Source organism: Achroia grisella, unplaced genomic scaffold, assembly GCF_030625045.1.
Source record: "Achroia grisella isolate CSIRO2021 unplaced genomic scaffold, CSIRO_AGI_Agris_v1 utg215, whole genome shotgun sequence".
Classification (NCBI taxonomy): Eukaryota; Metazoa; Arthropoda; class Insecta; order Lepidoptera; family Pyralidae; genus Achroia; species Achroia grisella.
In genome coordinates, this window is record NW_026712713.1 from 1543491 (window position 1) to 1571414 (window position 27924).

Below are 27924 nucleotides of genomic sequence, written 5' to 3' on the forward strand. Positions count from 1 at the left end.
ATATTAATATACTCTATACAACTTTTTAAATATGTTTTTATAATTCAGGAATTAACACGCGTTCATATATAACGATATAAAAATAACAATTTGGTTGTTTTAATTGAGCACACTTTGGAAATCCATAATAAAGTTAGGTACTTATAGATTTTCTTTACCTACCGCTAGAAAATGCTAAGAAGATGCTTGCAGAATACTGAAGTAAAATTGAATAAGATTAACAATATTATGTTATATGCCACTGTATAACATGTGACAATAAATACATACTTTCTTATTAGATATAATACAATATTGTAACAATCGAAGGCACACTTGATGCAAAAAATATGTCTTTGTACATTGAGTAACATTAAATTAGAACTACAGTAGGATTAATGGATTAATAAATTGAAATAAATTATGTTAGGTTTTTAAACTAATATTTTAGTATTCGTGGGAATGTTCCGGGTTCAGGAATAAAAGGGAATGTTTGGATTCTATTCTATTAAGGTACTAAATTATAAATAGATTTCAACGCACATACTTATTTTTTATACTTAGAATATAGTATCTATTTGAAAGAATTTGGCAGTCTCTACGATGACTAGTTTATTTAATTTAACACATATGTTTACATACAAGTATAATATAATTTTCAGCAACTCGACGATAGGCATACGCACGAAATAATCTCACCTTAGCCATGATTTTTAAAGTCTGATAAATGTTGTTAGGTACCAGTTTGTATATAATTTTAGTGTGCATGAATGAAACCATTTAATAGCAATGTTAATTACGTTGTTTGACAAAACTTTAGGTACATATTTTATTTTTTTAAATATAATGGAGTGAATTGCGGCCCTAATGCCGCAATTGACTGTAATATATATGTATTATCACTTATGAATATATATATGAATGTGAAATTAAAGAATGATTTTAAAATCATTCTTTAATTTCATATTCATATAAGTGATAATTGAGTTTTGTATCTTGTTACAAAATAAGACCTTATGAGATTTTTTTGCGATTCCATCTTTCCAAATCCATGGTATACTTACAAAGCCTCATAGATTTTGATTTTACCAATATGCAAACAAACAGATATAGACCATAAATACATGCCCACAAATTCTCAAATTAAGCAGCCGCAGTTTCTAAATTCTCATCACTTTCCTCCACGAATCCACACTGAAGTTCATACAGTTTGGCGTATATCCCCTTGCTGGCTATGAGCTGGTCGTGGGTTCCGGTCTCGGCCACCACACCGCGGTCAAGGACGCAAATCATGTCGGCGTTCTGTATGGTCGCCAGGCGGTGGGCGATGATCAGACATGTTCGACCTTCGCTAGCACGGTCCAGGGCTTCTTGTACTATCTGAATGTGAAAATTTAAATCGAAGTGTATTCTGAAGAACCATATAAAATTGGTAGGTTTTTGATACCACTGTATAGACAAAGACAGTGGTATCAAAAACCTAGCAATTGTATATTTCTATACATAGATATTTAAATGCATTTATTTTCTTTATTTTTTCGTCAGCATACATTTATGGCAGATGCCATACATGTGAGCTGACGAGAAATGAAACTGATTTTTATGTTAAGTATTTGAGTTTCTGTACTCGACGTGTCGCGGTCAAATAATATGTACCCATATTATTCGACCACGACGAGGTAAAGACAGACTATATATTTTATTTAAATTATTATACGGGTCTTAACACGAATAATTTTATGGCAAATAAAGGTATTTATCTCTACCTTAAATAATGTATATTAAACACGAAAGTTTAAAAGACTATATATTACAGATTTATACATAGGTATTGCCTTTCCTTTGATTAATATATTCTTCAAACACAAATTTTCGTATGTTGATATATAATATTTACATGCCATTGATATGATATTATATATTATTATATATATATAAAACTAAGATTTACCTACATATTTTTCTACTTACAACTTCAATCAAACTATATCATACGCAGTTTGAATAGCTCATTTAAAGAATATGTACAGGATTTTGTACACCTTTTTGTATACCTTTTCACTATGTGTATCTAAGGCGGACGTGGCTTCATCCAATAGCAAAACTCGAGGATTCCGCACCAGTGCCCGTGCAATGGCAATTCTCTGCTTCTGTCCGCCAGACAGTTGAGATGCACGCGCCCCAATTCTTGTATCGTAGCCCTGATAGTAAACAGCAGATTAACAACAGATTTTATAAACTTAACTGGCAATAGTTTCTTTTACACTTAGGTATAATTAAGATAGTCGTTCTTTTTCTTTCTTCTTCATTTTCACATGAATAATTATCCTTGCTCGTCATTTTAAGTTATTAGCACTTTAGATCAAAAACGTTGCATTGTCCCATTTGTTCCTATATTTACCATTGGATTAATACCAGCAAATAGGTAGAAGTCCGACAAAGTCGAGAACAAAAGTTTGAATGTCAAGTGCTTTCCCAAAGATGGTTATAGTCACAATTGTCTTGTGTAGTCGAACACAGGCTCCATCTATAGAAGCAAATAACTCCGTAAAAGCAAATAACTCCGTAACCCCAACCTTCATTGATATTATTTTACTTGATCATAAATTAAATTCCAGTCCAATTAAGTAGCATAGTTATCAACACAAGCAGTTTGGTAAGTTGTGTGAAAGATAAGGCATTGGAATTACTGACTTGGTATTTTATGTTCTCTAGATTAGCACAAGTTTGCTCGCCATTTTAGTTCATAAAGAAATAATAATAAAATATCTACAAGGAAATGATAGAACAGATCAATAGCTTAAAGAAGTAGAGGAATAAGAAAGTGAGTATATAGATAGATGAGATGTTTATTTGAATTATGAAGTAGCACAACTCACCGTCGGTAATGCCGATATGAATGAATGTACATTAGCAGCCTTAGCTGCCGTAACGATCTCTTCAATAGTGACTACCCTAGTATTGTCACCGTAGGCTATGTTTTCTGCTATCGTCCGATCAAATAATACCGGCTCTTGTGACACTATACCCAGATTCTTACGTAGAGTTGTGAGTCGCATGTCATTTGTGATGCTGTAGTCGTCCAAGTACTAAGGGAATGTAGAATTAATGGATTATAAATTTATTTGTATAAAAAAGTCATTGTTACATTAGATATAGCAATAAAATCGTATTGATTACGTCGGTCATCAAAATTTCACAACTCTAAAAAATAAAAAATAAAATTTAGGGGTGGACTACCCCTAACATTTAGGGGGATAAAAAAAGATGTTGGCCGATTCTCAGACCTACTCAATACGCTCACAAAATACTAATTTGTTAATAGCAGCCCTAGTTTTTAAGATATTACAATATTTCACATTTAATCACATTGATTCATATTAATTTCAGTTTTGTTGTACCTTATATTATATACCTAACAGTAAACAACAAATACTAGATTATTTGTAATTTATTTCCAGTTTTTATTATTATAAATTACTGTTAATAGACAAAATTTTAGAAAATAGGAATATTGCTACATATAATTTTGGTTCGAAATCATATTCCGAATTGACCATTGATTTTACTTATCATAAGTCTCTGGTATTAAACTTACATGAATAAAAATATTTTAATTTTGTTTGGACTTACCACATTGCCATCATCAGGATCGTAAAGCCTTTGCAACAGTTGTATGAGGGTGGATTTGCCGCAGCCACTTGGTCCCACTAAAGCGACTCGCTTTCCACTTGGTATCGATAACGAAAGCCCACGAAGTACTTCCACTTCTCTCCTTGTAGGATAACGGAATTTTATGTTTTTGTACTGAATCTTACCGTCGGCAACCTGGAAATACCGTGTTACGATTTGTTTCAAAGAAATAAAATTGCTCAAGTGTAAAAATAAACTTGTTCGTTACTTTGTAAGTTCTTGTAACCAGACCAGCTTGTTTTATGTAACGGGAATGGCAAAGAAACCGACCGCCCATCTATCACCTACATATATAAATATCAGCATAATATTATCGCCAATTATTTGCTTCCAATCATGCAGATGAAATTGCGATATAAAACTAGTATGTAATAATAAAAAGTAAAAGTAATATTGGAAGCATATATCCACAACAACAACAAGAGCTGAATACTAACATAGTTCTCTGCTATAGCGGGCGCATGAGTGCTCTCGACGAGCGGACGTCGCTGAAGTAGCGTCATCACGCGGCCCGCTGCGCTCACAGCTGCGCCGAAGTTCGGAGCGAACGCCAGAGCTTGGCCCATCATCCATGCGCCGAATATCAGAGCCTCTGATACTCTGCCGAACAACGAGACCATCGGTTTTTATCAGAGGCTTAGTGAAAATTTATCAATTGGGACATTTCAATACACTACTATAAGTTACGCTAATGTTACCCAGTCAATACTAGTTATGACACGCTGGGTCGATTGATAGAGACCTCTTATAGAAGGAAATCCATCTTTGCTCAAATTGTCTATAATATTGTCTTTAAGATTGTGACTGTATTTCAAAGTGAAATAAAGAATATGTATAAAATTGACGGTAAGGGGAGGGACGTGGTTAAAATTGCTGACAGTCTTAGAAAAAATGGTTAATTCGTACTAAATGACAAGTGTATATGTGATTATACTGGTTAGTGTAATCACTCATAGTAGAGCTAAAGGCGATAGAGATGGCCTCAAATTTATCCGGTCTTATTATAATCTGTACCGTCACGCATTATGACTATGACGGCTTATTACCACTCATTACAATTATCGTAGTCCATTCGCAGAAATTTATTACGATGATTTCCATGAAGACAGACTGGCACCTCCTCTCTTTGTTAGCAATGTTGCTGATAGTCCGCTATTTTAAGAAGACTTCCTATCCGCCAGCCCAATTGGAATCCGAAATCTTACACACTATATGACTATATGTATTCTATGTACATACAATGTATTAGATCGAATATAGACTTAAGTCTGTTGAAACCTTCAATCAGTTCAGGCGATCTTAATATGTGAACTCACTTGATGACGTCCTTATAATGTACTTGCTTGTTAGCGACGAGTACACCCCCGTACCAGAGGGAGAGGGCGTAACCGGCGACGGGGGCTGTCTGTCCAAATGAAAACACTGATCCACGCCACCTCATACTCTTAATAGCTTTGTTACGAGCCTCTATGCCTGCCTTCTGGTATCGACTTAGAACTCCATCTTCACCACCTGAAATATTTTGGTATTAACTACTGCCAGTATTGTTTAAACGCTAATCACTGCAGATATAATCTCATCGATGTGGTATATACTTGCTAGTAAAATATTTTATGCGTTATAGGCATATGCCTTACTTTTGATGGTCGCGGGTTCAATTTCTCGCATAGTACAAACATTTAAATTCATAATATTATATCGTATCCTCATATTATGCATATTATGTACCTACATATTTACAATAAAATATATTTCAGTATTTATATTAGTTATATGGTACCCATAATATAAGCTGAATAACTTGGAACTAGAAAGCGCTGTGTGAATTGTCCCGGAGTTATTATTATTCATCAATGAAATAATGTAAAATTCTTGTGATGAAATGTGATAGCAAAGTAACTTTCAATTCCAATTGCCAATTAATACTTAGCATGTACTTACAAAATGCGGACACCGTCCTAATATTGGTAATGGCTTCGGTGGCGATGGTTGTTGCTTTATTTGACGATTCTCTGACACTATCCATCCCCGCTGAGAGCACCCTGCCTTCCAGGAGTACAGCCACAATGACCATAGGCACAGATACTAGTGATACTAGTGTCATCTGCCACGTATAGTACATGGACAATGTTATACCAATGGCAATGGTGGCTGTCGCTTGCATCAGTGCACCGATACGGGAGCCTGTAGCCTGGATAATACGAATAAAGTGATAGTAGGCTCAAAAAGGCTCTTGTCTATGCTAGAGAGAAATTGTACAAAGACGTATGCTTGAGCATTTTTTTAGATATCAGCTAACATTGTCGTAGGTTCAAATAAGCACGAATTGCAAAGGTTGCATGTAATTTAATACTTATTTTGTGACATCCACATGAATAGGTAAATGTCCGTCTTTCCCATCAGGGATTGTGGTCGTATAAAAAAGGTTTTGATTGTATCTACTAGTTTATTACGCTATTACTAATTTGCCCCCTTTTGATAATAAAGGATAATAAAGTATAAGTACATGCGCGCTATATTGTGTTCATCACAGAATTAGATATTATTTTCATCCATACTTACACCTTGGACAGCAGCTGCGTCAGCTGCTAGTCGAGAACACAGAGCACCGATTCCATTAAGTGGGTCGTCGAACCATCCTATTTCTTGTTTCAACATCGTTTCAAAGGCTGCCACTCTGAAATAAATAAACACCTCTATATACTTTGTACAACCAGATTAAAAATAGAGTTACAATAGTGACTCTGATGAGGAACATTTCCTTAGAAAACAACAGTGACTGTGATAAACAAAATGTCCTTAGATTATTTTGATTCATCTGTACTTAATATAGATCAAAATTAAACTTGTTTATATTTCTATTATTTTCTTATGTACATTGCGGGAGATCCATTAGTTAAGTGATAGTTTTCCTGGAACTGAATACATTGGGCAGATCAGATATCTATAGAAATTCCACTTTTTTTACTGTATGGGGTACTTTATATACTTCGATAAATGCTAACATTAAATTGTGATTTAGTATGCCAACCAGGATTAAATCTATCAAAATATTCTTAGAAATAAAAGTAACTTACCTGAGCCTAGCTGTCAGCCTTACGCCAGTTAAATTGAATATGAATATTTGGAAGAAAATGCCGACTCCAGTCATTACACCCACTATTAGGAACAAAATGGCAATGAAATTTGTCTCGCCACGCACCCAGTTATCATCTTTGCTTTCTAATAACTGAAAAAGATGAATTGTCCATACAGTCTATATATTATACATTTACGTCCTATTATATATGTATGTACGTAGGTTCTTGCTCATGAGCTCACGCTGATCATCTCTAGTTGTATGTATATGAAAGAATAGATTTAACATAAAAATAAACTACTTACGCCAAATGTTTCGCCGAACAGCACCGCGAACATAGGAAAGCTTGATCCGACAGCAAAAGCGGCCAATACACCAACCACCATCCAATACTTCTCTGGCTCACACAATTTCATTATTTCCCATGTAGTTGGCTTCAATTCTTGTTGTTTGTCGTCTTCCAAAACCAAACTGTCCTCAGAGTCAGAATCCCCATCTGTCATGGTACTCATTATGGATTCCACTGAAGCCAACTTTTGTAATTTCGGACGGTGAAGTTTAGCATCTATAAAATATTTTAAATACGTTGTAAAATTTATTTAATAATTGAATAGTTACTAAAGCTTCGATATATTTAGTATAGGTAGTATAGGCATATGTAATTTTAACGAACTATGTTATTTGTTTGTAGTTGTATTTTTTATGTCAAGGTAGAATTAATATTTTATTAGGTAATTTATTAATCTCTTAAAAATACATTAAAATATAGGTATACTTATTCTTAAAAATATATATTACATGAAACAAAGTAGTTTATTTGAAATTACAATATACAGTCTTGAAAATATTGCTTTGAGGAAAAAGGCGGCCTTATTATATTTATACATGAGTTCTTTAATATACCTATTGTTTATATTTTCTTTACTATATATTACAAATAAAGTACAATCTATCTATCTACAATATACAGATTCGTTAAGAGTATGTGGAATTCGAGTAAAAAGATTGTGTGCAGTATATGTATATGTAATAACGAATCAGATCAAACCGCACACAAAGCATCATGCAGTCTCTAAAATAATGAAAGTAGGAGTAAGTAAACCAGTGGAACTGGATAAATAACATACAGAAAAAATATGTAAGAAGAACATTACACTGAACAAGGAACATTAAACGGAAATATCTGCCATAAACCTCCTTACAGACGCAGAAGTTATATATGGACAAGACTCTATATAGATAGATATCTATGTAGATATAAGCATTAGGTAAGTTTAAAACTTAAATATATTTCTTATAAAGCAATATAAAACTTTTGAAATGTGATCAGAACAGAAAAGTGAACAGAAAAACAATTATGGAATAACATTTGGTAGCATGCTTATTATATTATTAGAATGTAGCTGGAGAGAGAATTAGGAGATTTGTATAAATATAAAGAATGAAACATTTTCCAAACACTTTGGAATGAAACTGAAATCTGAATCCCACCTTTTTCCAATTCTCCATTTGCAGTATCTACAACATTAAAAGAAAAATTAGACCAAGTACAATAGTACAAAATGATAAAAAATATCTTAACTTTGCTTGTATTAATAATTTTTATCGTTACAAAATAAAAGAGGTTGGCACTAAGTTTTAAAATAAATCAGGATCTTTTATGTTCGAGACTAAAAAAAATCGTCTTAGCATATCCACCTGACATCATTGTACTTTATATTATAAAAGTCAGAATATATTATTATGCATACGTTTTGTTACGTTATTATTAGCGGATTGCGGTGCCATGCTGGGTTCGTTCTCCAGAACCAAGTGATAATATCTGCCTTTTTGTTGGATTAACTCTTCATGTGTACCTTCTTCCACCACTTCTCCTTTATCGATGAATATAATGCGGTTTGCATTCAGAACTGTAGCTAGCCTACAATATTAATAAATAATAAAGTCATACTAAATATCAAATACTCGTACACTGACACGAAGAGGTAAATTATTGTATTTATTTACGCTCTTTTCTTGAACGTAAATTCTAAGTTACAACAATTTGTTTCAAACAGCATTAGAGTAGTAGAGGTCCTATTTGATACTCTAGATATCTTTCTATCTACCTCTCTCTAGTCTATTAGAGATACATTTCTCATTGCAATGACCATACTTTTTAATAAAGTTATTTTAAAGAAACATGATCAACACGAACCGTTTATATCTACCTGTGGCTCACCATGACAGTGGTTCTTCCATGAGCGGCTGCGTCTAACGCTCTTTGAACCTTCGCTTCACTGTGCGAGTCTAGAGCTGAAGTGGCCTCGTCTAGCAGTAAGATCTTGGGCCTCCGGACAAGAGCCCGTGCGATGGCGATACGCTGCTTCTGTCCACCTGACAGTTGGGCACCACGTTCGCCGATTAATGTGTCGTAGCCCTGAAGTTTAAGTTGTGGTATATCCAAGTTTTGATAGATTTTAATGTAGGAAGAAAATAATTATATACTAACTCTAGTACTGCTAGTTACAGTTAACCTACGCGAAAACAAAAATATTAATTATTTAATTTTTCGTCTATATTTACTTGTAAGTGTAGCTAAACTTTTAATTATCAGATTTATGACCTTAGATGTTGATGTATTGTAGCCATATTAATTGAATCTACCTTCAGACATAATAGAAGTTTTATTATTAGTGGGTATCAGAGTGTACTACTTGTGATCTTACATATAATAATAAAAAATATTTGCCATACCTACCTCGGGTAATTTTTGGATAAATTTATGACAATATGCCTGTTTAGCAGCGACAATTATTTCTTCATCTGTACAAGATGGGTTACTCATTCTGAAAATAATTAGGGATTGTTTTGATTTTTGAGCGAATGAATATCATAAGCTATCGGACTACTCGAAAAATACTTAAGGAAAGATTATAAAACAAAGTCCGATCCATTTTAAAAAGGTTTTTTTGCAATATCCAGTAAGTAGTTAAAGAAACTTGCTACCATAAAATATCGTGCATGTTTTATTAACTACTGGTATTGGATACGAAATTGCGAAGACGTTACTAAGTAATTGGAATGTAAAAATGTTCAATTATAGAATTCAATGATTTTTGTTATTATTGAATTTTAAAAGTTTAGTATTATTCGATAAGTATTTAAATATGTTAAAATATCATGATATACCTAATATTGTCCTTTATTGTACCAGCAAATAGTACTGGTTCCTGGCCGACCACGGCTATATGGTTTCGTAAGTGTCTAACATTGATGTTCCTTAAGTCATTTCCTGATGCAGTCACGGATCCCGTTTCGGGATCGTACATGCGCTGCAACAGCTGCAATACGGTCGACTTGCCACAACCACTCGAGCCCACTAACGCAACCGTTTCATTTCGGTTTAATTTCAAATTGATTCCATTTAAAACCTGAAATTATATTAAAGCTATTGAACTTGATTTTTTGCCCTAAATACAATATCAGAGATTGTCCTTATCCCAATCTGTATTATCCATTTTTGTATTATGATATATAATGCAAAAACTATCTAACAATTTTTAGAGGAAGTAATAATCAGCTCAATCCCCTAAAACTTTACTTCCTGATGGCTCCAACGACTTTTTCATTTACACTAAGATAACTACTCTCGTGCGCGGTGACGCGATATATCTTTACAGATTTATGGTAGTTCTCGTTTGCTGTTTCTTTCTCTTTTTTTTAATTCTTACTTTAAATCAACAAGCAAAACTCTCAATGTTCTTTGTATTTTTATACAACAATTAAAATTATAAGATATTAAATATTTCACATACCTGTACATCTGGCCTAGCCGGGTATTTGAAGTAAACGTCCTTTAATTCCAGGTCTCCTGTGAGTTCCGGCTTATCTCCTTCGTTGGAGAGACTATCTATAACGGGTTTCCTATCTAGAACAGAGAATATAGCCCCAGCAGACGCTCGGGCACTTGTTATAGCTTCCATGTGAGGGGACGTCAGTCCTACATTTTGTGCGCCTTGCAGGACGCTGAAGAATATCTGTGGAAAGGCGGTTTTACTTTATATTTTATTCTTTTTATATTAGAGAATAACTATTATAAATCCTGTATTAATCATTTATAATATATTAATAATGTACATTTCATATTATATCTCACTCAATCTCTTTGAAATATTTTTTTATATTTATGTAGGAATTTCATGAACTTATTGTTTTCGTCTTTCAAATACCTATTTCGACTTCATATAAGGTTTCCTAACCAACAACGACGGATACATAGTGCACATTATTACTAATAAATTTTAAAATCAATTATCTGTAATGCAAACGTCTTTAACTATTTTAAGCTTACAATCATTAGCACAGCAGGCGTATAGACGGGTTTTGCTTCTTGTCTGCTCTCTAAGATGAGGCCGACACCATACCAAAAGGCCAATGAATAAGTGCAGTATATGATGAACCACATAACACCACTGCCTAGTCCCGACCATATTCCCTTTTTGGTCCCCATTTTCTTGGCTGGATCTAATCGTGCGCTATAGCTGAAAATTTAGAAATTATTATTAAAAAACTGAATATCCGTCATTTAGAAAGAGTTATGCATATTCGAAGTAAAACAGTATATTAAAAGTAAAAATAGTATGTAAAAAGTAGTACAATATACTGCATTGAAAAAGGAAATATAATAGAAAATATATAGAGTAATTCTGCAAAACACCGAAATTATAGTATATATGGAAATATATGTATGATATACTATTGTAATTAAGTAGGATTACAACTTGTTTGCATTCAAGTTACGTAAAAAATTGTTTGTCGATAAACTACATCCGACAATTTTGATGTTATTTTTTGTTACATACCGTGCAATTTCTTTTTTTTCTCCACCAAATGCAACAACTGTTCTTATTGCTGACAACACTTCTTCGGCAACGACACCCGCCACACTGTATGCTGATAGTTCTTGACTTGTTAAAGACGCCTGAATCTACAATTTTTTTACAAGGTTTTTTTAAACATAATGTAATAATGTAATAATAATATACCAAAATTACAAATTGAACACGGTTTTAGGGGAAAGAAGATTGTTAGTAATGTGGTCTGATGACCTTATTGCTAGCAATGTACCATGTCAGGTTGACCACTATGTGGTTCCGCCTGGAAACAATCGTGATAAATTCTTGATGAATTTGTCATGATGAACTAACTGACCTAACCTCTAGTGGTACCCCTCTAGCGTAAACCGTTTGCGCAGGCGGGTGCACAATTCCATTATCATCCATAAAAAAAATTGAGCACGTAAACTTACGACATCAGAAATGACATCCAGGTATTCAGTAATCGCAACTAATGAAACCGGAACAGATATATAGGTATCTCTATATAAAATTTCTTTAGGAACTGTATTTCCATGTAGTCGTGAAGAGGTAAAAACACATTCACATTTATAATAGGTAGCAAATAATTAGCTGAGATATCATCTGCTATTACGCATTCATAATTTCATAACAATTACCTTAGCAACGACAGCTGTGGTGGCAATAATGACAGGCGCACATGACAGGATGATCAGGGTGAGCTCCCAGCCATAGCAGAACGAAATAATAACGGCAGTTACAAACGACATAACCAGGTATACTAACATGGGGACCTTCTCACCTATACCTTCACGATACTTCTCTACATCACTGCAAATAAAAAACTTGTAATTAGTTATTAGGATTAGGTTGTGGCGTAACAGATGGACACCAACACAGAACACGATCTCTGCTTTGGCAGGTACCTAATTAGGTACCTATAGGGTTTTAATCAATTTAAACTGGGATCGAAATTACTACGGCCTCAGCCGAGCTTGGAACCCCTAGTGGTGCCCTCAGACTAAAGTCGTATCCGTCATGCGGGAGTTGGTCTTCAGCCGCTTCATAAGTCCTTCCGCTGGTCTGGAGTGCCATCTGCACTCGCTCCCTATCGTCCGGTGAAGCTGTAAAGGCCATCTGCGGCCAACAGCAATAGAGTAGTCCGAAAAAAAAAGATTTTAATTATGATTTCTTTTCTTTTTGTAATTTGTTTAAATAGTTGCCTGTTACTGGTGCTATCTTGCTAATGAAATAAAATTATAGTAATGATACTTCCATTACTACACGGAAAAATATAGATATCTTTTTTATATGTCATTTAATAATTTGAAAAATAAACTTACTCGGAAACCTTGGTAGCAAAATTCATTGTCGTGTTCAGATCATACCAAGTGATGTCTTGACGAAGCACTGATTGCAGGAATCTTTGTTTCACTCTCTCAATCTGCAAAATAAGATACAATAATCAAACAAATTTGTATTTTTTTGTTCTTTAAAACATAAGGTAATTTCTCAGATATTTTGGCCTATTTTATGTTTAGTACATTCTTATAAGAAAATTGTTTTGTGAAAACGTTGGGTTCTTCCTACATTCTACTGCCAGTACTTCATAATTTTTATTAAGGTGACTTATATTTTTTGAATATATCTTAATAATCTTAAAGATAGATTGTATAACGAAAACGGACATCTTTTATCTCAAATAAATATCTAGAAGCGGTGAAATAAGGGTGAAATATTATTATTTCTATTATTAATATTAATATTATTCTTTTCTCTATTATTAAATATTATTATAATTAATTAGGTAGATCAAGCTTCAGTCCAATTTTCAATGAAACTGTCTATTTTAATACATAGGCTGTCCTATCCTGTATTGGGGTACACATTGATTGCTGTTTTTAATCCCCTTTCCAATTCTAACATATGTGGCAGATATAAAGTTCAATTGGAACTACACATGATGAAATGATAGTATGCGTACCAAGTCGCGGGCTATACCTAGTACATCATATTTGAACCTATTGCAAAGATACCTGTCTAAGTGCGGCAAAGTTGAAGAGATCAACGCTGATTGCACCCACGACGAACTGCAATACCGAGAATACAAAGCATCCAATGCCGAACGCTTGTGAGTCTTCAATCAACGCCAGTCTGTTCTCCTCCGCACTTGCGTTTGTTCTGCAAATCACATCGTCATGCCATCAGCTCTGATTTTATAAAACATATGTATCATAACTATGATTATTTTCATTATTTTTAGATATTAGAATTACTTTTGGGTTGTTATTGATTCGACAGTAGATTCTCAGGGCTCGGAAAATCAGGTATATGTAAGTATCTAGTCATATCTAAACTGCGCATTTTTTACGATGCTTCGTTTTCACTAATTATTCGAATTAGGATTCTTTAGTTAATTTCATAACGACCACTAAAGGATAAAAGTGGTATTTTTTTGTATTTTATGTAATTTTCTTTCACAAATTACATTAGTACAATTATTTCATACTATTTGTTTTTTAAATTTCAAACATCGGCGAAAATCTCCACAAAATTTACAATACCTAGTTTTCAACTAATGGTTCCAAGGAACTGCATTTTGTATGTAAACGGTAAAGACTACTGTGACTTATACTTTATAAGTCACAATAATATAGCAAAAGAAAAACAAATTTTAGGAGAGGTTAGCTACCGTTATGGGGTTGTCAAGATTAATATGTTCTAAACACTAGTGATTTACAATTTCTATGACAAATGAGCAAAATATTCAGATCCTCGACGGAACTATAAATTGACTTACAGTATCCTGCCACCGCCGAAAAGAGATATGGTTAGAGTGGCAGCTGAAGTACCCGTCATCACTGTCCGTTCTATTAGTAGCGCTGTGAATTCTCCGTATATTATGACGCCGATTGGCACAAACAAGCCGTTCACTGAGGCTAGAATGATGCCTATAAGTAGCAGTAGCAGCTCCCATGTCTTCGCAAACCTGAACTGTAGAATTTTATTTTAAAAAGAAATACTACTGTAAATTTAAAATGAATTAATAGCTGTTAGGTAATTACATTATAGTATATATGGTAAGATAAAATATTTATTTATAAGTAACATAAGTTTTTGGAAGATGGTAACGGTATACAATAGATATAATACTTACTAATTTAAACCAAGAAACTGGAGCTGCTTGGAGTTTTTCCTCTGCGCTGAAATAAAATAATAGCCATGGTGCATGATGAGAAATCTAAAAATAATTTTATATTTAATACTTGTGTTCCTTTAACTAGTATATTAGTTATAAAATGTTACATATGTTAAGGAATATAATTTTTAATAGAATAACAGCAGAATAAAAGAAGAGTATGTCTGACATTTTCCCGCGCAAATTAATGTTACCACAGGTTATTATTATTACGCACAGCTAGCTGCTTATTATGCTGTATATTCAATTATCAGCCTTAACACTGGTGCCATTGTTACCAAGTTAATATTGGTGTCCTTCTATATTATTGTAGACTAGCTGTACTCGCGACTTCGTCCGCGTGGAATTTAACTTTATTTTTCTAAATTAAAAGTGGTCTAAGTTACTCCTTGTTACAGCTACTGGCCAAGAAAAGTCCCGTCAAAATCGGTCCAGCCATTTCACAGATTAGCCGGAACAAACAGACGGACAGACTGACAAAAATTAACCCTATTTATATTCATATGCATGTATTAAAAACAGTTATTTTAATATTACAAACAGACACTCCAATTTTATATGTATAGATGAAATCACATCATGTTCATCGAATTATATTAGGATTAAATTTATACTACAAATATTGTTTGATATTTAGCTAAACAAAAACATTGCTCAGTAACTAATTACAACAGTATACCTTTCTCTATCTCTGAAAGCTTTCTCAGCTAAATAAGCGGATTGCTGGGCAAGTGTGCTTATAGTAAGTGAATTCTGTCGCCAACCGAGCGTGAGCGCCGGCCGTGTCTCACTCAGGCGACGCCCCGACGTGAACTTGGTGACGCTTTTTAAGGATTCATCGCGTTTCATTCTCGGATCACCCGCTCTGAAAATTTTAAGCAGATTATTCAAGATTTTATTACACATAAATCAATCAAATAATACTTTTACTTGTTGATCGAAAAGTACTATACCTACGTATGGTAAAAAAGATATGTTTTTTGTCCACGTGGTACTGACTAAAATTTAAAGAAAGGCAAAGAATAAAAATCTTGACCTAAAATATATATATATATACCTATAGATATTGAGTTATTATCTAATGATTATGTGTTTAATTTTCATAATGTTAAGGAATTGTTGGGAAAACTCGCATCGAGAAAATTTGTATAGGTGAGTAACTAAGAACTGTAAGAAAGGTACTTAAGTACCTTTCTTACAGTTCTTAGTTACAAATCTTTACAATATCTTTACAATAAAGATCAAATTAACTTATAAATATATGGAAGTTTTTCAAAACAGAAGCTAAATCTTAGTAATATTACAATAATTTTTTCTACTTGTGTTCCCATAAAACATCGTAATTAATTATTTTTTCTACTTCTGTAAATAAACTTACACTGTTAAATTTGACAATGGCCTATAGGTATATAATAGCTATGTCTAATCTACTTGACAATATTGATTAATGTTTTTTTTATAACATCCGATTTTAATGGTAGAGTTTCTATTTTACTATCACCTTCTGAAATAACACTTTATAGAATAGAAACCCGCGATTCGAACCAGCAATACTGAGCCAGGTTGAGTAATTTGGACATAAACTCAATCAATTGCAAATACAGATATTATAGTCTGTGCAACTTAGCGAATTACTGTGTGATATACATACAAAAATACAGTCCGATCGATTTCGAAGTAACTTGAAGGAAATATGTTTTCTTTATGAATGAAATTAATATGCCATTAGAAATTCATTAAGACTAGTGACCTAAATTAAAAAGCAATTTATAATACTATAACAATAATAATATTTGTAGGTATCTCATTAGCGCACATCATCGTAATTTCCACCACATTAAAGGAGTCATGTGTAATTGTATAAAAGTACGCATTTACCCGCTACAAATCTGCTGTTACCATGGGAATTTAGAGTAATCAATAATCGAGTAGTAAATAAATGATTACGTACATAATAAAAAAAGTTATTTATACCCGTATATTTCTATGAATATAGCTAAGGATATCTTCGTAGAAAAATCAGCCAGGAGAAGTCTCTGTTCACGTAATTATATAGGTACATTTATAAACTAAATGTATTTTTCTTTTCGTAACACTGAATTCTAATACTGGCTAGAAATGATGAAAAATATATTACAAACTATGCAGTACAGACCTAGAGGTTAGACCACTGCAATGCGGCGTATGTAGCGTGCTTCAATATTATGAATTTACAAAGGAATGATAAACACAGAATATTGAGCAATGCTCTTGTTTTACCATTTTAAATGAGTGATTTTGTATAATTGTTCACAATAATCTTACTAATATTATAAACGCGAAAGTTTGTGAGAATAGATGGATGTTTGTTACTCTTTCATGTAAAACTACTGAATTTAATTAAACTTTACAATAATATCGCTTATAGATCAGAAGAAGACATAGGCTATCCACGTGAAATTGGATGAAATCGTGAGCTTAGCTAGTCATTTTATAATTTGAAGTTGGTATTTACCAAGTGAATACCTAATATAAAGTAGCAAAAAGAATAGATACATGTACTTTTTAAAATCTTGTGTTGGTGCTGTACATGTAATTAATGTATGCCACTTCATTTACAATGTTCCAAAATTATTTTCGCTATTTCAATAAATTAAAATAAAGGATATTTTTAATGATTTTATTTTTAGAAAAACATTACCTCATTCTGCATTTTGTATATGAGAACCTTGAACCAGTCTGTACATTACAGTAATTAAAATAAAGTAATCTACGTATATAGTAAGTTACAGTAAGTTTCAGCGGATCGTGTTAGGTCAAGGTCACTTGGAAAGAATATGTAGTCTAATTTGTTTCTTATATGAGCGGGAGATTTTATATTCAATGTTTGATTCCAGGAATGACTTAGTATATGCCTGTCTACTTTGTATCCATAATTTTTCATCAGGTAAGGAAGGTTAAGGTTAGTAAAAATAGGTAAATATTTTGTTTTTTTTAAGTTTTGCAGACAGTTTAAATTTTGATAGTAATATTACAGACCATTTTCATTAATAGGTATTTTGGTTGTACAGTATTCTATTAAATCACCTCAAAAATTCTTATATATATATGATACGTACATAATAAAAAAGGATCACAAGTCACAAATTTCACAAACGAAGTAGAGCTGTACTCAAAGAATGAAAACAGATTGTGGTTATAAATAGGTAACACAAATGGTAAAATGCAGGTTACCCTTTAATAAACGGCTTTATAATGTATCAGTAAAAATTTAGAGACACACGTCTTAGCACACACGATTTGATTGCTTTGTAATAGTTGGTAGACAGCACAGCATTTAAGAGTAGGTATATTTCTTTCCCCGTCCGTTATATTAAGTATAGTTAAATTGAAAAACAGATTTCGTTCGTCACTAAATGACTATGTACTAGTAGTAAATTCATATCAATCGGATGAAATGCAAATTCTCTTAGTCTCTTATTTTCCAGGGGAGTAAAATGTCTCCCCTTTCTTGTACTTTTAGTCTCTTTCTCTCAGCTGAAACACAACTTGCAGGAGCAGGACATTATCGACTACATACGGATCAGGAGTAACCTGACATTGAGGTTGACGCAGCTGGAGTCGAGTCACAACGCGAGTTTCAAAAGCGTTTGTGGCCCGGGTTCCCACCAACATGCTGCCTACCTTCATGAAGGAGGACTACTGATCGAAAGGGGTGGTGTATAGACGCTACCGTAGCAGATTGCCGTGACCAATTTCAATATATTAGTATTATAATATTAATTCATACGTATGTTATTCTATAAGGTATAATGTGGATCTAGTAGTCTGAAATAAATAAAATAAAAAATCAATATCTGAAAAACAAGTCTGAAATAGGTGAAACTGGAGGTACCCATGTAGACACTGGTTTTTAACCTATAAGAATAATATTTTAAGAATATTCCTGTGTCATCACATATTTCATGAAATAAAATGTTAATCGACGTCTTTGCTAAAATAGAATAGATTTCAAAGAGTCTAGCAATCAACAGAGTTTACTATCATAACAAATTATATTTGTATTTGAAAGTGTATATGTATCTGTAACTTAAATACACATTTCTCATTTAAGAGTAATCAGCTGTTAATTTAACAAGTTTTTAATTTGAAGATCATTCAAAAGCTATTATTATTCGCTTATTGGCTCGAGGATAGTGATGTAGTAGGTATTTACTTAATATCTGTATCGATATAGATTGATAATAAAAAGTGAAATTAATTTCTAATTACTACTAAATTATATAAGACAATATAGCGGAAGTGTGCATCATCTCCGAAGTAGTCAGATCACGCTTGTATAACACTAAATGTGAACAATTTCCAACTACATGTCTGTAAAAGAAATATTATAACATTCAGGTGATAAACTGTCAATATACTCAATTAATGAAAGAGAAGGCTGTAAAATCACTTGCTTACTTTTTGTGAATATCGAGTTTTTTAGTGCAATAGTGCAATTATAACACCAACTTATTTAAAGAAAATTTTACAAGTGTGTAATAACAATAATTACCTTATCCTATATGGTTAGACAAAAATTAATCGAGAATAATTAATTTTCTACATTAACTAATTAGTTATTGCAGAAAATTCTCATTGTAACACGTTTTGTAGGGGGGAAGGGGATTGTTAGTAATGTGGACTCATGACCCCATTGCTAGCAATGTACCATTCCAGGTTGACCTCCACGCGGTTCCCCCCGGAAACCATAGTGATAAATTCCTTGTGAATTTGTCACGATAACTAACCTGACCTCATGTTCCTCTTATCATCCTCCACTGGTGCCCCGCCAGCGTAAACCGTCAGCGCAGGCGGGTGCATTATTCCATTATCATCCATACAAAAAAACATGTTTTGTATGTAGAGGGTTAAGGGACACGCAGTCTTAATAATATTTAATCATTCCATCAAATTGGTATTGTTTGTTTTCAATATACTGTTTGACAGATAACAGATATTTGCACATTGTAATGTGTCATTTGTATTAATATTTGAACAAATTCTAATCTACGTACCTTGTCGTATATGTATTGTTTATAATAACAAAATGAGTATCCGCAAATAAATCATCTATGTCTATATCTTTAAAGTAAGTACCTTTTATGTATTGTCTAACACCTGTCATAAAAAGATAAATAACAAATAGGTAAGTACGGCGTAATTATCATTCTCATCATTATTGTACCTATTATATGAACTATAACTATTGACAAACAATGAAAGACAATGATTTTACTAAATTAATTTCCTAGTGAGGAAAGTAGTGAAATCTGATGTTGGAAAAAAAGAGGGAACTTCTAAAAACGTAGTTGGTCTGAGTAGTAAAGTTTCTTTGTAAATTTAATAAAATACCAATATTGAATATGCCTATATTAGTTATAATTATGTGATTTAAATTTCTTCAAAGAAATGTCAAATTTCATTGTAGTATACTACAATGAAAATGAAATATTGTAAGTCAATTTATGTATAAACACTTGAACTTTTCTTGGAACTGAGTGATTCCTGAACCTAGACGAGTGGTGCCCGTGACTGCGTGAGTACTCGACTATATTTGTAAAATGTCATCTATTAATAGTGATCAAATGACTATAACAAATAATACGCCGTCTACTTTTGATACATTTATGAATGATTAATAAAATTGTGTTTGGCGTATTGTAATTTTCATGTAATTAATTATTGACCGTTTTTTTCTTAACTTTCTTTAGGCTATGTTTAATAACATATCCTGTTAAAATATTATCTTAATTCCCCAAACCCTTTTTACGTGAAACATTAATACACAGACAGTTTTGGTCTTGTCTCTATATTAATTATAATTTAACTCAAATTATTGTATGAAAGTTTAGCCTTAATTAATACCAATATTTTAAAGTTGCAATTACGGAGCGTGCACTTAAATTTTTTGTTAACTGCAACTTTTTAATACTTTAAATAATTTCAAAACTGAGAACTGATAGCAACAAATTCAAGTCTGGCACAATTAGGAACTTGGTTTGTGAGTTCACTTGTGTGTGGATTCATTATGTTGTCTGTAAAACAAGTATTACAATAATCCATTCTAGTTCATTCTACTATTACAAAATATTATTATAAAAATATATCTGTGTGTCAGTCAGATAGATTGTGTCACGAGGACTCTCTCTAAGATCTTTTATCTCATAAGAGTCGACATAATCACAGGTACCTGCTGCATGTAATACTAAAATAAAACATTATATATACGCAAAGTAACTTGTTTCTTTAAGCTATATGATCATAAGCAAGTATTCCCGAAGCCCGTCACATGCTCCATTAATTTCTGTCATAAGTTACGTAAACTCATGTTAACTTATTTTTCCATATATTGACATTAAAATTAATTATAAAAAATGTTACTATTTTTGTAGTAAGTATGTATACTTACTGTAAATGTCCACTAAGACGTTTGGCCCTATTAAAACTAATTTTTATGTATCGATATCTTGGACGAAATTGTAAAAAAACAGAGATCACCTAAGTACTTACATTATTATAATTTTAATTTTATTTTACGAATTGAAAAGAAATTATAGAAAATTGATATGAGTTGTATTTATACGTTTCTGTTTACTCCATAAAGGATTATACCCATTCCTTTATAGAGTAAACAGACACACAGACGTGTAAATATAGCGCTTTCTACAGTAATTTAATATTTATTGGAGACAAAAGAATAAAAAAGTAGCTAATAAACATATATAAAATAATAAGTTGTCGTTATATTTCAAAATTGTGTTTAATAATTAAAATTATAATAATAGATGGGAAATGCAGTTGCAAATCTATGAACGGCGTAGGACGGCTACGGGATTAGCACACCGCACCGCACCCGCTGCGGTTTCGATTCCTCGCTCGATAGAAACTTTTCTATTCATGATTATAACTGTTTGTATTTTTTTTTTGTGGATGATAATGGAGTGGTGCACCCGCCTGCGCTAACGGTTTACGCTGGCGGGGCACCAGTGGAGGATGATAAGATGAGCATGAGGTCAGGTCAGTTAGCCCATCGTGACAAATTCACCAGGAATTTAACACGATGGTTTCCAGGGGGAACCGCGTGGAGGTCGACCTGACAAAGTACATTGCTAGCAATGGGGTTGTCAATCCCCTCTAAACTGTTTGTATTTATTGGACAGGGTATTTTCCTTATATCTTATATGTATATACTTAAGTTTTTTAGTATCCATAACACAAACTATGCACTTGGGACTAGATGGAGCTGTTTGATTTGTCCACGATTATTAGTAATACTATTATTATTTATTAAGCATAAAGCACACAGTAACCTATGAATAAAATATCATCTAGATCAAGGGCCAACTAGACTGTCCCCATTAGTTTAAAATGGGATATCGTTACAAGCCAAGTACATTTGCCAGTAAGACTATGCTATTATTATAATTATTTAATCGTGTCAAATTGCACCTTATGCCATTGTACTAATGATATGGGGTTAGACACACAATTCATTCACAGACGTAAGCGTCTGTGCATTCGTGAAATTGCACTTGGTGATCATCAGGTGTTATATTGTGCAACGTTCGTTGACGTATGTTATGTAATTTTTTTCGTAGTTCCTTTGACGTCATTTTTACGTCATATCATCCCTTGTAGGAATTTCGGGTGTTTGGTTAAATTAATTACGGCTAAGCATGACAATTGTGGTGTAAATGATTATTTACTAACACATTGCTTACAATATTCATACACTAGTGGTTGGTTTGTTATATATATCCATACAATATTCATACTGTAGCTCGACAGAATCTCTTTTATAGTTACATTCATTATACATATGTTCGTTAGCACTTGAACCTTCCTTTATCGTATAAAAGCTACTAAATTATTTATAATAAAAAAAATATACTTCTTTTCTATCTGTCAATAAGATCTACCATTTATTATTAATAATAGTTATTATGATGTTAAATGTACAAAAAGTAAATCACGGGTACAACACAAACAATATTAAGGTATTATGCCAATTATTTCTACTTCTTATTTATATATAATGATGATGACCTATTAGAAAATGTACATTATGGTCACATAAATTAATAACAATAATATCATCTCTATATATAACGTTTTACACAGTTTTTAATAAACAAGTAAGAATATATATAGTTAGAGAGTCTATATGAGATAGTTGTAATTAAATAGTAGAAGAGTAGAAATAATTATTTTTCCATTCTTTTTTTAATCTACTAAATACCTAAGTTATTACTAAAATATATTGTGAGTATACATAATTTTATGGTCTGTAATAATAGTCATATTAATATACATAAGGTGAAGACAAAATCGTTCGTTGAGTACATAATAATTCGGTCGTAATCTTGGTCCCCGCCATTCTGTCGCCGCTTCGCTCCTAGCTCCATGGCAACCATAGAGGCCTTTAACCTCCTTTGTGAAATATTTGGGTATATAAAAGTATAGTTTTAACCAATTTTCGAAATAGATTATGTTCTTAATTGTTTTTTATTTTTTTGTATTATAAATTTGTTATCCCAAATGTGGTAGTCAGAGCCATTATCAACTGTCGATGTCTTATGTTAACACAACATTTCATATGTTCATAACATAACGAGACAGGGGCGAACCTACCTCTTTCTATATTATTTTGGTCTGTTTACGGAGTTTCCACCGCAAGAGTGTACACTTGCGGTGGAACAGTACATTTATGAAAATATTATGTATACAAGGAAAAACTTAGATAGTTTCAAGAAACTTAACGACTGTACAAGTAGAAACTTACGCAATAAAAATAAGGTCATTTTACCTAAATACCGTCTACACAAAGTTACTAAGCTAGTACAGCAAGTTTCTTGCTTATTCTTCGTGATACAGCTTTCCGAAAATCGGTAGATTTAAAAAAAAATTGTTGACTATTCAAAAGTGCTTAAATTAAGTTTATTTGAAGAAATGATTTTCTATTCTATTCTATTCTATTCTATTGGTAAATTGAAATTGCTTAGTTATATTCTAGTATATGTAGGTACTTACGTTCTTTATGCTGTATTAAAAGACAGGAAAATAACAACTTATTACATATAAGAAAACAATACGATGTAGGTAATAACAATAGACATTTCGTTGTACCTACTTACAACTAAACATCGATTGTTATTATATCTATACATAGCAAACATTATTAAGAATCGATCCAGAAATACCCGTACTTCAAACGGCGAAGAAAGTAACAATTGTAATAACAAGGTGGAGGGAAAGAAATGATATTCACGTTATGTTTATTTTTAAACCTTATATTCCTTTTTAGCTGATATCGGAAGAGGTTGTGTGTATAATGCCTCATGTCGTTATTCAGGCCCTTTCTTGCCATATCATCTTTTATACTGTCCAAATATCTTTTTTTCATCATCATGAAGTAAAATGGAAATCAGTAAAGGAATTTTATACTATTCGTATTAAATTGAATCGTAATTTGCATGTTGTATGAAGATGAGTTTGCAATTTATTTCAAAAACTTATTCTGTTCCATCCACTGTCTTTCGGCTTCGTATATTTTGTACGACTAACCATGCGTTGTAGTAGCAATAGGCAATTGTTGTCAGAAACTTGAGATGGGTGTAAGATTTGACATGACTTATTCATGTCAAATCTTACACCCATCTCAAGTACTCTCACATGTATATTCTGACAGGAGTGAGGATTGGACATACACATTGTTCAATCACAATGTTGTGTTATGAGCACTGAGTGTCACATAATAGAGTTGATGAGCAGATGACTTGAAAATATTATAATTCCAATCAATTTTTAATAGAATTAAATAAACCTATACTCCATGAGCCACATTATAGTCTTAGACATCATTTAGCCTTAATTAGGCTTAAGTATCTTCTCTCAAGACTAAGCATGTAGTGTTTAGATCGCCAACGTGCACTTATACAACTTATGTTTCCGCTTAATACAATGTTACGTTAAAATGTTACGGACTATTCTATATGTGTTTAGTGTTACAGCTTTTTGGAGAAGTACGAAAGTAAGTGGGTGAAGTTGTAATATCTTGAGGATACAATTATTAGTAATACGATTAATGAAATTATTGTAATATATTATGTTGGATACAGTAAATAATCCGTATACAATATAGGTCAGTAAAGTCATTACAGTATTAAAAGGGAAAAAACTCTTTAACAGATTGATTCTGTATTCAGAATTCTGTGCGTAATATACACACCCTGCCAGACAAAGGCCAACCTTGAAGTTATAAGCACCATGTATGTTCAATGTTATTTTTGTTCGTGCTAGCAAAATGTGTACAGAAACTAGAAAGGTTTCTTCGAATCGACAGCGCCTATTTGATACTCCTAATTAATGGTGGACGTTCTTATTTAACGGTTACGATAATCAGGCGAACCGTAACCTTTTTTTCACATCCACATTGAACAGGAATTGCTAGGTATTATTATGCAGGTACTTATAAGGATTACATAAAAAATCCAGTGAAATTTAAAGACTAATAGAAGGTTCGTTAAATTATTCAAACTCTTTAAGTCATAATTTAATTTCAATAGATATAGGTGATTCTATAGACGTGCAATAGACGTGCATAGGCTACGGTAACCATTTGCGATCAGATGGGCCGTATTTGCCACCCTCGTAGTATATTAAAAAACAATAGAGTATAGGTAGTATAAATATCATCGTACATATGATACAAACATATAGTAAATATATGTAGATACATATATTAAATATATATTACAGTTTGACTTACAATTGAAATGTAGAAATATCTTTACAGAACTCTACCTCCTAGTAGAGTCTAGCCAATTTACATTTTAACAGCTGTTAGTTTTTTGAGATAAAAAATAGACTACAGATATGCGTCCTTGCGTGCTATGGTTAACTGCTTACTCACTTACTTACTTACGTCACTTACACAATTTCATTCAGATCGGTTCTGCCATTATGTCGTGATAAACTAACAGACAGACAGACTTTCGCAATTATAATATTAAGTATAGATATGCCTTTGGATCTTATGTAAATAAGAATATAAAAAAAATTGGTATCGACTATTTCATTCATTCGAAATGAAAAAGCTATGTGTTTCTTGGAAAACTGCCAAGCGCCGTAACCTTTTCGGTGTTTTCGTGTTACTCTTTTAACCCTTACCTACAATGTGTACAAAGTAAATATATACTTAACTACTGTTTTATTTACAATGTCAGTAAATGAGTATATGGACTTATATTCTAAACTAGCTGTACTCGCGACTTCGTCCGCGTGAAAATTAACTTTATTTTTCTAAAATAAAAGTAGCCTTAGTTACTTCTTATTACATCAGCTACTTGCCAAAAAAAGTCCCGTCAAAATCGGTCCTGCCATTTCGGACATTAGCCGGAACAAACAAGCAGACAGACAAAAATTGTAAAAAAAATTATTTTGGTGTATGTACGCAATTACCTATATTCATATGCATGTAGTAAATAACGATTATTTCAATATTACAAACAGATACTCCAATTTTATTTATATGTATAGATTTAAATAAAATACTATATATTTAATAAACAATTTCGTACTTACCGAATATTTTGTGAAAAATATCCAAGTTATATGAGCACTTCGTGTGTTCACAATCACCCTCAACAATTATTGTCTGCATAGAGCCACGTTATAATATTGAAATGCATGGGACACGCGGTAATATTTCTATAGGGGCGGTTGCGGATATTATGAGTAGGTACGTCAACCCTGCACAGCTATTGGCGCCAGACTGGGTGGTTTTTGGCACACGACAAGTTGAGGACTTATCAACCCGATATGCAGTGGTGCAATATAAATCACAGCTGCATTGCTTTTTAAACAAGTAAATGCCTAATTATTATTTAATATTATATATAAGGAATTCGCGACATATCTTAAATATTTTATCTATTCTTTATAAATTAAACGCGAAATGTGTTATAAATTAAGCGCAAAACAGGAGAACATTTTAATTTTTACTTGAGATTTGAAAAAGAAAGATAATAAATTCCCTGAAAAGCGCCAAAATCCGACTTTTCCTTTTCCAGTACAAACTGTTCTATGCTATCAATTTAAATATTTCGTGTAATCAAATACATACAATGAGATAGGATGGGGTTGAACGAAGTATAATTGGTTGAATGGGGAAGGACAAGATAGAGTGGGGTAGATATATAATACATTTTTTTATAAGACCGACGGAATCCATCATTTCCCATCAGATGAGGTTAGACCAAGCGCAAACCCATTAATAATAATAAAAAATCCTATCTTCAACAGAGAAAATAAATACTCAACCGTAGACTTATAGTCAATGTACAATAAATGACTAACTTTGACTTGGTACAAAGAATTAGGGAGTCTTCGGCATACATTTTAGTCCGTCATAACTTTAATCACGTGGCAAGAATCAAGTAGGAACGATAATTTGGCGGGATTGAGTTCACCGTCTAGGCGCCTTACTGGCCGGGTCGATGCGGCTTTGTTTCAGCACACTATTTCTAGATTCTTTTGCAGGTGTATAGAATCTATACAAAAATGAGATCACCCTGATAGAATTAGAACAGTAGGTAAGCCCTCAACTGGACGTTATCTTTTAATCATTCAGTTTTTTATATGGCTTGTTCTTCCACAAACAGACGTAAAATACTAAAAACGTTTAGTAGACTAGTAGACCTGGTGTGGTTATATCACAATGACAGTTTTATCTCCATATTTAGGTCACAATCATAGTGGTGTAACTATGCTTACTTACTACTACGTTGTAGTTTTACTGTTGTACTTTTTTAAAATAAAAACATGTTATTTTGAAAAATATATGCAATATATGTTAGATAGTTACCATATATTACATATTTTTGGTCTGATCTTTGTTTTTCCCACTTTTTCACTATCTATCACTCCGAGATTTTGGATATAAAAACTAATATAACGATAAACCAGTAAAATAACTGATTATAATCTAATGGTGCATAGCGTCGTAATTCTGTTTTAACTTCACGATGCCTGGTAAGCTGATATTGCTGGTTAAGCCAGCAGTTTACATAATTTATTCATAAGCCAAAATACATTTTTAATAATTATATCTATAA

The 27924-nt window shown here is 32.6% G+C and overlaps 1 protein-coding gene across 2 annotated transcripts; it reads right to left on the reverse strand.

Annotated features, from left to right (window-relative positions):
* On the reverse strand, positions 1–26591 carry LOC131842251 (multidrug resistance protein homolog 49-like). 2 transcript variants are annotated; one of them, XM_059190793.1, is made up of 25 exons: positions 26393–26591; positions 15468–15653; positions 14747–14792; positions 14390–14583; positions 13626–13770; positions 12933–13033; positions 12249–12420; positions 11596–11720; positions 11085–11274; positions 10549–10770; positions 9923–10164; positions 9492–9579; positions 8962–9170; positions 8503–8672; positions 8243–8269; positions 7057–7316; positions 6750–6901; positions 6235–6349; positions 5614–5863; positions 4989–5184; positions 4110–4272; positions 3613–3807; positions 2859–3068; positions 2034–2180; positions 1–1359 (listed from the first exon to the last, which is right to left on the reverse strand). In XM_059190793.1, the coding sequence occupies exons 2-25, from the start codon at positions 15635–15637 to the stop codon at positions 1123–1125; spliced, it is 4026 nt and encodes a 1341-aa protein (XP_059046776.1). In that variant the 5' UTR covers positions 15638–15653; positions 26393–26591; the 3' UTR covers positions 1–1122. The 2 variants fall into 2 exon arrangements, with proteins under 2 accessions (XP_059046776.1, XP_059046777.1); XM_059190794.1 differs by lacking the exon at positions 8243–8269 and having other exon boundaries at positions 2–1359.
* Positions 26592–27924: the final 1333 nt, after the last annotated feature.

Coding starts and splice junctions, on each gene's coding strand:
- LOC131842251 (XM_059190793.1), bottom strand. CDS start 15,637: ATGAAACGCGATGAATCCTTAAAAAGCGTCACCAAGTTCACGTCGGGG. Junction 9,580..9,922: donor ACAATAAAGGACAATATTAG/GTATATCATGAT, acceptor AATTATTTTCAG/AATGAGTAACCCATCTTGTA. Junction 8,270..8,502: donor TAATAATAACGTAACAAAAC/GTATGCATAATA, acceptor TTAATGTTGTAG/ATACTGCAAATGGAGAATTG.